Source organism: Apis dorsata, unplaced genomic scaffold, assembly GCF_000469605.1.
Source record: "Apis dorsata unplaced genomic scaffold, Apis dorsata 1.3 scaffold_231, whole genome shotgun sequence".
NCBI lineage: Eukaryota > Metazoa > Arthropoda > Insecta > Hymenoptera > Apidae > Apis > Apis dorsata.
This window is the reverse complement of record NW_006263513.1, coordinates 214,398-228,114: the sequence shown is the minus strand read 5'-3', so window position 1 is coordinate 228,114 and position 13,717 is coordinate 214,398. Positions and strand designations below refer to the sequence as shown.

The following is a 13,717-nucleotide window of genomic DNA, read 5'->3' as shown; positions in this document are numbered from 1 at the left end:
AATTTATTTATTTTTTATGCATATATTTTTTATTAAAAAATAAATTAAAATTATACACAAAATATTCTCTTTATTTCTGTAATAGTAACATCATGTAAATTAATATCTAATATCTAATATCTATATACTACGAAGATTTTGTAAAATACATTATATTCTTTTATAAAAATTAATATATATATATATATAATATATATATTTTTTATCAAAAAATTTAAAACGTAAATTTGTTTTATGATATATTTATGATTCTTTGTTATGATTTATAAAATGAAAAATTAAATTTATGAATAGAAAATACATATTTTTTTAAATTGCATCATATGTTGTAAAAATAGTTTAGAATATTTTATTTAAAAATATTCCTCTAAAATTTACATTTATATTTTATAGTTTCACTCTTTTACAGAATGCCTCTTGCTAAGGATTTTCTTCATCCAAGTCCAGCTGAAGAAAAAAGAAAACACAAGCTAAAAAGGCTTGTACAAAAGCCAAATAGTTATTTTATGGATGTGAAATGCCCTGGATGTTATGCTATCAAAACTATCTTTTCACATGCTCAGAGATCAGTAGAATGTGATGGATGTCGTACAATATTGTGTACATCTACAGGTGGTAAAGCTCGATTGACAGAAGGTTGTTCATTTAGAAGAAAAGTTCAATGCTAATATAATGATGTTAAGACAACATAATGTATACATTTATATTCAATAAATAAACAGAATTATTACTTAACTTTTTAAATTTATTATATCCTATTTTTATTTTCAGTTAAAAAATAAAATAATTTTATTTTTTAATAATTACAAAATTTAAATATATTCATATATACATATGTATATAAATATATATATATATATATATATATTTAATCTATGCCTTAATTATATAAAAATAAATGCAATATATATATTAATAATTAACATAATTTGTTTTTATTTCAAGTTACATCTATTTTATAATAAATTTAACAATATATTAAATTTATTATGTCTATAATAAAATACAAACAAATATTTTTTATAATTTCTAGTTTTATAAATTATATGCAATAATATATGTATAAATGATTTATATAAACGAATTATTGACATAAGGCGCAACATATGATATAATTTAATATTAAATTATTTAATTTACTATTTAAGAATGCAGAATTGCATTATATGCTTGAAATATTCCTGGTGCCACTTCTACTGAACGAGATTTTAAAGATAACTATAATTAAAATATATTAATTATTAAATGTTTTAAATATATAATAAATATTGAAAATTAAATTCAAATTTTAACTTACAGTAACATCAGGGTTTCCTGGCTGAATTTTTAATTCATTTAATACCCAAACAGTATTTGTTAATTTAAGAGATTGATATAACATATCTTGTCCTTCAACATTTCTTTTAGCAATTGTAAATACATTATTTTGTTGCATTTTTTGTACAACTTGATCCGCTGTCAACATTACACCTTTCAATGTGTACTGTACCTAAAATATTAAAATATATCGATTTCTAACATGTATAAGTAGTAATATAGAAAAGGAAATTAATTATCAAACCTCATTTTGAGCAGGTATGTCTTTCCATGTACTAAGAAATACTCTTTTATCTAATTGTCCATCTTCTGCAAAATATACATTCATGGGAACAATACAAGCAAAATAAAACACATCAATATTATTTTTTATTGCAACTTGAAGATTATTTAGAGGTTCCATCCGTTGTACTGCACCAGCAGTAGATAAAATTACACTAGTATCTATACTAGTACCAGGATTTAAAGGACTTGGTACTTGCAATGGAGCTGCTGGTGTTAAACCAAAACTGTTTTTATTTAATTGTATTGCAAAACCACCCATAGGTTGCATTGCTTTATTCGTAAATGTCATATCCATACTAATTTGTCCATTTCTATTACAAAATAAATAATTATATTTTTTAAATTAATATTTATGACTTATATTACTTACTTTCTTGAAAATGTTCCCCATATATCAAATCCTTTGCCTTTTTCAGCAGGTAACCAATTAACTTTAGGTGCAATATAAGAAGTAGGTCCTTGATTAAAACCAAATATGTCACCAAGAAGTCCAGTAGTAGTTTGAGATACAACAGGTGCAGTATTTCCAGTATCAGTTCCACCTAAAATTCCATCTAAACCACTTCCTAATAAGTCTAAACCTAAACCTGATTGAGAAGCTGGTGTTGGAGTAACCATAGTTGGACCACCTATAAAAATTAACATAATACATAATACACATTTATACAATCAATAAAAACAATAATAAATAACAATTAAATAATAATGTTTACCAATATCCATACTGAGAAGATCGCCTATTAAAGAATCTTGAGCAGGAATAACTTGAGCATGAGGTTGTGCTGTGTGCTGAGTTGAATCTTCGTTCGAATTACTTCTAGCAGGTAATGATTTTCTAGTACCTGCTGCTCTACCTTCAACAAAAGCAGTAGGTGGTTTGTGATATACAGAAGCTAAACTTGAAATATGACATATCAATTCATCTAATAACGTTGGTTCTAATAAATCTGTTTCTTCCGAAATAAGAGGTTTTTCAGCAAGTACAACTTCTTTGGCTGCTGCTGGATCTGTACTAAGTAATCGCCAATAAATAAATCCTCGATCTCGTAGATCAGGATTATCAGAATCTTGAGTTGCTAAACTAAGAACTTGTTGAACTAATTCTTGAGTATCTGTAGGTCTTTTAAGGAACAATTTTACAATTGCTGTAAGTAATTGTAATTGAACTTGTGTATTTTCATCATGAAATCCTTCTAAGAAACTTTCAAGTAATTCATCTGCATTATCAATACGTTCTGCATATTCTCCGATAATCCATATCATAGATGCACGTGCTTCAGGTTCATCAAGTGTATCTAAATTTTCACAAAGAGTGGAAATAATACTTTCATATTTATTTGGATACTTTCGAAAAATATCTTTTATAACAACAATTGCTTCCTGAACAACATAATTGACCTAATAAAATAGAAATATATATATAACAAATATATATATATTATTACACACATAGATAATTATTTTTTTGTACATATTTTATAAAATAAAATATTAATTAAAAAAATATAAAATATTATTATAAAAAATTAAAATACCTTTGTTTGTATAAGATCTAAAAGAGTTGAAACACATCGTTCAGCGGAAGGTTCAACTTTGATGGCACAACGACCAATAGCTCTCACAGCTTTTCGTACAAAATCTACATCAACTTCAGTAGCATATTCTTTTAATTCAGATAAAACTTGAGCTATATTAGCTTGGGATGCTAAACGAATCATAATATCTAATTTTTCAAGTTTAACATAAATAGGATCATTATACTTAACAAAGAAAACTTTCATCTCATGTTTCAAAATATCTGGACGTTTTTGAACAATAAGATTTATATTTCGTAATGCTACATATTGTACTTCAGGTTCAGAACTAAGTAAAGTTACAAGAGGTGGAGCTAATTTTTTTGTTAATGTACCAACAAAATCAGATTCTGATTGTAACATTTCTATTAATTTCATTAATACCTAAATAAGAAAAAATCTCTCTTTAATAGAAGAAATAAATTATTTATAATTCTAAAATATTTATAATTCTAATTACAAATAATTAATTTTTCATATACCTTAACAGCAGATAAAACAACTGCTGCATTAGCATGAGCTAAACGTGGAGTAATACGTTCACAAATACTTTGTGCTTCTCGATCATCTTTTGGCGAATAATTTGCAAGAGAATCTAAAATGAAAACCTGACCCCATTCTGTACATTCATTAAGTGCTGTTAATAATTTATTAATAGTTTGCGCATTCATTTCAACAAGAGGTTGCCCACTTGGACTTGCTTCATTAATTTCAGATAATGCAGCTACTGCATTTGCAACAACCTAATATCAAAATTGAATGAAATAAAAAATAATCAATAATCTTTATATTAAAATTAAATAATAAATAAAATCAAATTATTTACCATAGGATTGCTATCTGATAAAAGGTCTTTTAATTGATCTAAAAATCCTTGATCTTCAACTAAAGCTGCATTAATATCATAAAGCTTGGCTACACAAACAGCTGCAGTTTTACGAACATATGGATCCTCATCCTTCAGGCATTTTCGCAATGGCTCACAGAGATATTCAGTAATCTTGTCCACACGTATACAACCCATTGTGCGAACTGCTAATGCTCGGATCAACGGATTTGGGTCCTCGCAATCCTGCGCAAAAATCGGGCAAGCCAGGGATTCAAGTCTAGTCACAGCAGTGGCTATCTATCTCAACCCATGAATTTTAACGAAGTAGAAAGTGGTATGGTACCTTTGTCATCGGAGATGTCGCTAGCTCCTTTTGCGTGTCAGAACGAAAAAGGTCAAATTGGTCACCGTCACCATTTTGATTAATTGTTAAATATTATACTTATCAACCATTTAATGTAATGTGATGATCAGAACTGATCATTTTTTAAAGAGCACGAGATATCCATCTTAAGATCTTTTTTTATAATTTTTTTATTTTATAATTTTTTTTATTTTTTAATTCACAAATTAAAATTAAATTATAAATTTACATTAAAAGAGAATTTAATGTCATGCACATAAGAATATGTTACATGATATTTATTCAAACATTTAAAAATGTATACATCAAAATGTGTTCATAATAATTACATTGAAATATTAATTTTAACACTCATTACACTTATCAATTAAGACTAAAATTTTATAAAAATCAAAACATTTTGCGTGCAAATAGTGTAAAATATATGCACTGCATACAAGCAGCAATTTATAATGCAGTCATACATGTAAAATGGACATTTAAGGAATGAATTTATTCATGCTGTTTACACATTAGATATATCTAAAAAATAAATTGATTCTATCACTGAGACTATTTTATATTTAATTTTTTTGTAAGGCCAATTACATTTTTAATACAAATATATAACTGTATTATTATACAATTTTTTATAAACTGTTTAAATATAAATAACATTTTTGTAACTTGTTGAAAAAGTTTCATGCTCAATTTTGAAAACCAGCATAATATATTAGTGCATTAATATTAAAAACTAACATATATATTGTGAGCCTCTCCAGTAAATTTCTTAATGAGTTAAATATTGTTAAATATTACAACTGTTAATAAGTCCATTTCTATTCTCGATGCTTAACTGAAGAAAAATTCTGGAATTTGGTAGTAATAACTTAAATCAATAAAATTTATTATTATATTCTTGTATAATTTAAAATAATAATAAATATTTAGCCAAATTCCAGTCTCGTGCTCTTTGAAAAATAAGCAATTCATTAAGAGAAAAAAATAATACATTCCGTCCCATAACGCAGACAGCTCTGTGCAAACTGATGTAATTTGCAAAGCACGGTCTGTACATGATGTGAGACAGGCTGCAAAATTAATATTAAATTTATATGAAAAATTTTTGACATATAAAAAAACTACTATAAATTTTTTCCAGCTTGCCTCTTTGCAGATAGAGACTCTCAACATCATCCAAGTGTCATAATATATAGAGGATAAAAGTGCATTAATAAAACATAATAAATTATTTATTAAATTTTTAAGTTACATTACCTTGACAAATGTGTTGACAGCCATGATGGCCATATCTGGTTGACTTTTGGCATAATTCATCAGATATAAATACACCAATTTTTTGAGTTCTAAATTATCTGTCTGCATACAATTGACCACATCAGGAAAGAGTGCTGACACATCTTTACCCACAGTCATGGAAGCAATAACCTACACATAATTTATATTTAAATATTTAAATAGATAATAAATAAATGATAAAAAAAATAGAAATATATATATATATATACTATTAATTAAATAAGAAAATAAATATAATTTATGTTTAAAAGAAAATAAGAAAATAAATATAATTTATATTTAGTTTTATTAATCTTCCAAATAATAATTTATTAATAAAAATAAATGCTTAAAAAGTGAATATTATGCATATATTATATTATAATATTATTAAAATTCATCAAATTTAAGAAACTTTTATTGACTTTACTCATCCTTTTGTTTATGCAGCATGAAACAGATTTGTTAATTGAATGTAAATTATAAATTTTTATAAATATATAAATAATAATATAAAAGTTATATTTAAAATAAAATTTGATATCAACATGATTTTTGTAACTTACCTTTTATAAAAATAAATTACCTTTTAAAATTATACCTTTGCTGCATAAAATTACTTAACTATTTATAATAATACTTAATTAAAAAAGAATTGTTATATATAAATTTTATATAAAATTGAGTAATTAAAAAATATTTTATTAATAACTTACTTTTTTTACGGCTTCTTTCTTTTTTTCTTTCTTGTCATTGTTTAACTCTGATTTAAGTTCAAATATTTCACCTTTCTTGGTGGTGGTAAAATATTTTGAATCTGTCATTCTAAATTTTTAAGAGTTTTCAGAATTATATTAATTATAATCTGAATCTATATTCTGAAAAAAGAAATATATATTTTGAATATAATAATGGAAAAATTATTGGAAAAATTAAATAAGAATACAATATAGTAAATCATACAAATGGATCAATGTTCAGGATATATGTATAGTACAATACTATGTATTAATATTAATTATAATATAAAATATTTAAGATTGTTAATTTAAACAAAAAATGAAATATTCTTTATAATTTTACGGAATATAAAACATAAAAAATATTTAAAATGTAATATATAATAGCATTTTATATTTAAAATATTATATTAAAAATTGAATGACATTTTACATTTTCACTTCATTAAAATGATAAAATAAATCATTAATATTTATGACAATTAAAATAATTAATAAAAAATTATTAAAAAAAATCTTTATTTTAAACTACCTTCACTTTTTTAAGCAACTAAAAATATGTTAAAAATCATCAACTAATAGAACATCGATAGATTTTCGATTATATATAAAACGCCCTTTAACCATAGACTAAAAATACTTACAAGGGATCCATATGTGCTATACTTTCATATAGTTTGGAGAATTTATCAAGAAAATTGAAGTTAGGAACAAATTTTACCCTAGAATCTTAAATCATAGATTATCAAGTATAGTAAGTCAGTAAGTAAATATATGAACAGTTTAAAATTAAAAATTTATTTTTTATAAATTTTATAAATTTGAATTATTAGAAAACAAAAATATTTTAATAAATATAAAGCAATTTTTCTTCTTGATAGTTCTTATTATAAAATTTGAAACATCACATTTAAATATATATTTAACTTTCTTAATAATATCGAAGTATTAAATAAATTACATAATTTATAATATTTGTTACATGGTTTTTTTTTTATACTAAATTCGAAAATTTTATTTATCAGAAAACCTATACATGATATGTGTAATAATAGAAAGGTAATATATTTCAAAAAATACTATAAATCTAAAAATAAATTTAATTAAAAATGAATATAAGATTTTTTTAAATTTTAATTTTACTAATAAACATAATAGAATTATTGAACAAATAATACATAAAATTTCGAAAACAAAATATACCTTTGTTTTCATTCGCAATCTATCTTTTAACAAGCGAGATCATATCTTCTCTGATTAAAACTGTAATTGCAGTAACAATAATATTCATAATAATTCGCAGAATAGATATTTCATCTAATATTTTAACATATTTTACGCTCTATTTATATTCATTTAAAATTAAAAACATAAACAAAATAAAAAAATTTAACATTTAATTGAGTATGTTATGATCTTTTATCTTCCAGCTGAAATAATTAAAACTTAACGTAATTATATATAGTTACAATATACATTTATATAATGCTATGTCAAGGATATGAATACATCACATTCAATTTATGATACTGTTCAATCCAACAATTGTTGGTTTTAAAATATTTAAAGCAAATTACTGCAGTCTATAATATGTACTATTAAACTATACAATAGTATGTAACAAAATTAAAATCTGTTTTAATCTATCAGTCACTTGCACAATTTAAATTAGAGTTATAATCAAGCTATTGTAAGCACGCTTGGACTTTTTCAATCCATTCTTGTGCAGTTGTTGCATCACCAGCACAAAAGTTATATGTTCGTCTGTTTGTACGAAGCTGTAAATATAAATATATATTATACATGTGTATGTATATGTATGTATATTATAATAAATTTTTAAAAGATATTTAGTTTAGTTTAGTTTTTAAAAGATATAAGTTTTTAAAAGATATTTAAAAAAATAAAAAAATAATATATATTTACATCAAAGAATGACTTATCATCTGTTTTCTTTGGTGGTCCTGGCATTGGTTGAGCTGGAGTCACAGATACAACTTCAGCTAAATCTGTAAAATTTTAAATATTTATAAGATTATTAAAATATTATTATTAAGATGAATAAAAATTAAAATTATGCTTATATTGCAGTTTTAAAATTGATTTCTACAAACCTATATATCCTTTACAATGAGAATCTTCCATGGCATCATAATATCTCAATTGATGTTTGATAGAATCCAATACGAACCACCTCTGTTTCCAACCTTTAAGCAAAGCACCTCGTTTATAAAGGTAGCCTTCATGAGTTCTATTTTCAGCAACATTACTAGAGAATTGTTCATAATATTGTTGTGAAGAGGTTTGTATTGTAGTAACACCTAGATATGAATTTTTTATAATGTTAAATAAAGTAATTTACAATAGTGATGAAAAATATAATTATAATTCACTAAAAAATATAATTTAAAAATAATAATATTAATAATAAAATAATTAAAAAATATAATTTAGAATAATAAAATATTCATACTCGAATTTACGCTTCCATTGTCTCCACCGCTTCGCGTAAGTGTATGTGTTTGTAAATTATCAGTCACTGTTTTGTATTTTGTACAATTTTTTGGTACTGCATCAGCACACTTATCATGACACACATGACCACAATCTACACATCTTAAACCAGCTTTTACTGGTCCCCATAATACACCAGAACAAGCATCACAATGAGTTGGAGTTGCTGAATCTAATCTTTCAAATCTTTAAAAATATAGATTAAATTATTCAACATTTTATTTAATTGATTTAAATTAAAACTTCATATACTTCATAAAAATTACCTATGAGGATGTGCATAAACGGAGCCATCATTTCCAGAAGAACTTCCACTAGCAAGTTTGCCTCTTAAAAGTAATTCTAATGTGGAACGTTTATGAATTAATCGACCATGATATCTAACTAATGCAGTGCTAAATGACGCATGTCTCTATATAAAAAATAAAAATATATTATATTGAATAAAATTATATAATTTTTAAATATTTGTTACTAACAGCAAGTGAATCCGTATTTGGCAGTTCAAGTTTGTCCCAAAGAACTTTCCATTTCTGTGGTAAATGGCCTAATTCAGTTTCTAATCTATGAATTTCCTCTAAAAGATGAGAAAATTGATCGGGTACCATTGAACTTATACCATCATATCTATAATACATCGTAATATTAATAAAATAATAAAAATAAAAGAGAAAAAAATATCATAAATTTTAATCTTACCCTTGTGTAACTACTTTACGATTACTTTTAACTACACCATCAGCAGCTTCTGCTTCTTCTTCTTGTTGAGAATCTTGCTGTAATACTTCTAAGTCATATGCAGGTCCATGAGCTAATTCTTCTTCTAAATAATATTGCCAAATATCAAGATTTGGCAAATGTGAAACAGGTCTTAATACCATATTTTCTGTATTAGGAGTATACATGAAATTATAAAATAAGGGACATCGTGCATGTTGTTTTTCGATGTAATCAAATATACTTTGACCAAGATTACACCCTGTATTTGTTCCTGCTAATCTACCTCCAGGATAAATTGTTTCATCATCACTACCTGTATCTACACCTTTATGGTGACTTGTCAATGATCCTCTTTTATCTTCAACAGCAGTAATGCCACACTCCACTCTATCAAATTCGCAATCCAATAAAAACGTACGAAAACGACAAGAAACTGAATGGTATGCTAAGAATTTTAAATAATATTCATTGAATTCAAATGCTAATGGAAACTGCTTTTGAATTTGATGTACTATATCGAGAAATTGAAGAAAGGTAGGAGTAAAATTTGTCGTTTGAGAATTTGCTGCAAGATTACTTCTATGCCCAAATCTGTGTCCAAATCCAAGCCATTCTTTCTCGATCAAAGTTCGAAAACCCTCGATTGTTCTATAATGTGGATCAAGACATACTTGAGCAACAGAACACACTGTTGCTGTAGTATCCCAACCTTCTTCTAAACAAACAGCTACTGATGAACCTTGAACATCCATTAAATCTATTACAGCACCGGCTAATTGCATTAAATTTTGAAGTTGTTGTAACCATTCTGAACTTTCAATTAATCTGAAATTATATATTATTTACATATATCAAAAATTATATATAATAAAGTAATTTAATTTAACTATAAATAAATTGGATTATATACTTATAAAAACTTTGGTCAGGCTCTACATTTGGAGAGCTAGGAACACAGGCTCGCATAAGTTTTTTAAATGCAGCTTTGGTATGTCTTACATCATAATATTCCACTGGAATAAAGTCTGTTTTTGGTGCTGATTCCGCCTTAACACCCTTTTATATAAAACAATTAATTTTAATAAAACACATTATATTTAAAATAATTAAATAAATTAAAATATTTAATTAAATTATATTTTACCTTCATATGAGCTTTTTCACCTAGAATATATAATGCAGCACGTTGAAAAGTATGTACGCATTCTGTACCACTGTCCGAATCAGCCGAATGTCTAACAGTTCCACGTTGATGAACTGAAGTTAAAGAAGCTTGGGAATTATGTCTTTTATCTTTTAATGAACCCCAACGACCAAAATTCTTAGGTCCCTTGCCTCCTGAAGAACTGTAAAAAAAAATAATAATAATAATCTTTAATATTATTTAAATACTATTTAAGTTTTTATTAATCTCATAAAATTTTAGATATTACAAAAAAATAAATAAAAATCTACCTTAATGTCCCTATAGCTTTATTAAATGGATTACGTCGTGATTGTTCGGGTGTAGCATTACGATCCTCAGCAGCTAACAATAAAGAATCAATACTAAGAGAACTATCAGACATTCCCCAAGCAGAACCTTGTCTTAATGCAGATAAAGGAGTAGCAGCTACAAGAGCCATAATATATTTTTCTTGCTCTAAAGATGATGTAGTTTCTGAAGATGTTGCTATGAATATAAAATAAATATTTAGAAATATTATTAATATTAAAATTAAAAAATTTCAAGATAATTTTTAATAAATACCTTTTAAATTACCAGCAGATGCTGGATGAGCTTTCAACATGCCCATGACACTTTTTCCATGATAACCAGCACCTCTAATTAAGAGTGCTTTTGTTCTTGGATGCCTCCATGTAACAACAGGTATTCTATTATGTCTATATAATCGACAAAATCTACGAATACTTTCATCTGATACTGATGAAGGAACTATAAGAAGTGCAGGATAACTTCTGCAAATCATATAGGCACAATTCACAGAAGATAATCGAAAAGGTTCATTTCTACGATTATTGTGTGGCCCATTTGAATATAATCCTAATCGAGACCAATCTCTAACATAACTACGTTCTGATAATCGTTCTAAAGTTTTAGCATCAGTTGGTGGTTGAGTTACAATACCAGGAATTTCAAAATCATCTACTGTAAAAATTTTAATCATAAAAAGAATTTAAAATATTGAAAATATTAAAATTTAACTTACCACTAAGATCATCATCGTGACTTAAATCATTATTATCTGTTACTGGTAAACTCATTCGACCAGGTGATGTCATATACTTATTATTACTGATCATGTTCATATTTGGCAAGACATATTTTTGTCTTTTTGACGATTGTTTCGGTTTAAAACCTGCTTTACGCGCAGTTTTTAAAAGTGTTTTTTTAGCAAATCCTCTAGAAAAAAGAATAATTTTATTTTAATAAATGACTAACACATACAAGAACTTGAATAAAAAATTACTTACTTAAGAGTAGCATTTTTTTCTTTCCCTTTATGATGTGCAGTTTGAGTAACTAATATTTGACCATTGAAAGCAAAATGATGAAAAATATGAGGTGGATATCGAGCTTTATGAACTAATTTTCGTAAAGTTTCAATATTCTCAGGTGTAACTTCTTCATCAAAAGCTAATTTTATCAATTGAAAAGTACATGATCGTAACTGAAGACCTTCTTGTAAACATTGATCTAGATGTGCTAAATGTTGTACAGCAACTCGTTTTTCTTTAGTTAAAGATGTTACAGGAAAAGCACGAACTACTAATTGTTCACAAGCAAATGGATCACAAGGTATTCCTTTAAATACAATTCTATAATTAGTAAGGAAAATTGCTCCTTCTGCTGGCAAGAGTGGTGGTATCTTTGGTAATCCTGAAGTAAAACTTTCTTCTCTACCATCTGGTAAAAGATAAACACGTAAGCCATCCATAATAACTTCTTCACCAGGTAACATATTAGGTGTCAAAATTTTAGGCTTTTGTATTGGGGGTAATCTTTTGCTTTCTCTATGTATAGCTTCAAGAGTTTCAATATGCATATGAACAACACCAGGAACCATTTGATGTAGGCATCTTACATGCTCAGCACTTACACCTCCTTCAGTACAAACACGATCTACAAATCGTGAAACCATTCGAATAACAGCACTACCAGTTTCTCCAGGATCAGTTTCTTCAAAACCAGATTCTGCATCACCACTATCACTTGCTACGCTATTTGTAATACTATTACTTGCTCTTTCATCATCATAAATATTATCTTGGCGATGAGTTTTTGCTCCTATATCTAATGGTACTAATAGATAAACCATTCTATTTGCATAATGAATTGCTTGACTATACATAGTACTTTCTTCACTTGCAATAAGTTCTTTTTGTTTTTCTGGATCGATTGTTGGCCAAATTCTCATTTGTTCAGCAGCTATTTCAAGAGCTGATGGCTCTTGAATTTGATAAATTGAATATCGATCACGAAATGGAAATTCTTTGCCATCACGTGGACTAATAGGACTTAAGATACCATCATTTATAAGTCGTGGTGGAGAATTTTCACCAGGAAGATATAAACGTTTAATATCTTTTTGAACATCTAAATAAAAAGCATCTTCCCAAAATTGTTGATTTTGCCATACAGGATGTTCTTGAATACAGGTATATGCAAATTGAATTACTCCTGTGCAAAGTTTTCTACAAAATGCTGTAGCAAGAGGAAGAAGTGCAGCAGCAACTCCATGCTCATCCATAGATGAATCATCTTGTAATGCACAATTCATTAATCGAACTACAAGATCAAATTGTTGATGTTCTAACATGGCTTTATTTCCCACAACATGCTGTGATAATTCCATGCAAAGTGCTAAACGAGCAGCTTTGCTTTTCAAAGCTCTTAAAACAGCTGGAAATGTCTTACGAGCATCAGATATTTTATTCTCAAATATACAATTTATACAATTACGCAGAACTTCCAATCTACGTGCAGAATTGCTAACCAAATGTCTAGTATCATGAACAAATGAAATATGTGGACCCATAGGTACAATACGAGGTTGTGATGGTCTTAATGATGATAATCTATAAAATATTATAT

At 26.3% G+C, this 13,717-nt stretch overlaps 3 protein-coding genes across 6 annotated transcripts in view; 1 reads left to right on the top strand and 2 right to left on the bottom strand.

Annotated features, from left to right (window-relative positions):
• The window catches only part of LOC102672065 (40S ribosomal protein S27), a 1,492-nt gene extending 757 nt beyond the window's left edge, over positions 1-735 (top strand). The window contains exon 2 of one of the 2 annotated variants that reach the window (XM_006615689.1): positions 410-735. In XM_006615689.1, the coding sequence (XP_006615752.1) occupies positions 411-668 (258 nt within the window). In that variant the 5' untranslated portion in view covers position 410 and the 3' untranslated portion in view covers positions 669-735. Of the gene's footprint in view, positions 1-393 lie in introns of both variants that reach the window. The other variant, XM_031510491.1, reaches the window with a different exon arrangement.
• A 173-nt stretch (positions 736-908) lies between these two features.
• On the bottom strand, positions 909-6,508 carry LOC102671751 (AP-1 complex subunit beta-1). Of its 2 annotated transcripts, XM_006615686.2 has the most exons (11): positions 6,364-6,508; positions 5,627-5,797; positions 4,349-4,375; positions 4,003-4,248; positions 3,659-3,919; positions 3,138-3,560; positions 2,316-3,000; positions 1,973-2,231; positions 1,562-1,913; positions 1,298-1,489; positions 909-1,218 (listed from the first exon to the last, which is right to left on the bottom strand). In XM_006615686.2, the coding sequence occupies exons 1-11, from the start codon at positions 6,469-6,471 to the stop codon at positions 1,144-1,146; spliced, it is 2,799 nt and encodes a 932-aa protein (XP_006615749.1). In that variant the 5' UTR covers positions 6,472-6,508; the 3' UTR covers positions 909-1,143. The 2 variants fall into 2 exon arrangements, with proteins under 2 accessions (XP_006615749.1, XP_006615750.1); XM_006615687.2 differs by lacking the exon at positions 4,349-4,375 and having other exon boundaries at positions 6,364-6,507.
• A 1,259-nt stretch (positions 6,509-7,767) lies between these two features.
• The window catches only part of LOC102671362 (myotubularin-related protein 13), a 10,330-nt gene continuing 4,380 nt past the window's right edge, over positions 7,768-13,717 (bottom strand). The window contains exons 9-21 of one of the 2 annotated variants that reach the window (XM_006615683.2): positions 12,097-13,701; positions 11,832-12,025; positions 11,372-11,767; positions 11,077-11,293; positions 10,766-10,967; positions 10,532-10,677; positions 9,601-10,446; positions 9,381-9,528; positions 9,168-9,313; positions 8,861-9,087; positions 8,502-8,708; positions 8,314-8,396; positions 7,768-8,165 (exon numbers count right to left, since the gene is read on the bottom strand). In XM_006615683.2, coding sequence (XP_006615746.1) covers positions 8,073-8,165; positions 8,314-8,396; positions 8,502-8,708; positions 8,861-9,087; positions 9,168-9,313; positions 9,381-9,528; positions 9,601-10,446; positions 10,532-10,677; positions 10,766-10,967; positions 11,077-11,293; positions 11,372-11,767; positions 11,832-12,025; positions 12,097-13,701 — 4,510 coding nt within the window. In that variant the 3' untranslated portion in view covers positions 7,768-8,072. Of the gene's footprint in view, positions 8,166-8,313; positions 8,397-8,501; positions 8,709-8,860; positions 9,088-9,167; positions 9,314-9,380; positions 9,529-9,600; positions 10,447-10,531; positions 10,678-10,765; positions 10,968-11,076; positions 11,294-11,371; positions 11,771-11,831; positions 12,026-12,096; positions 13,702-13,717 lie in introns of both variants that reach the window. The other variant, XM_031510500.1, reaches the window with a different exon arrangement.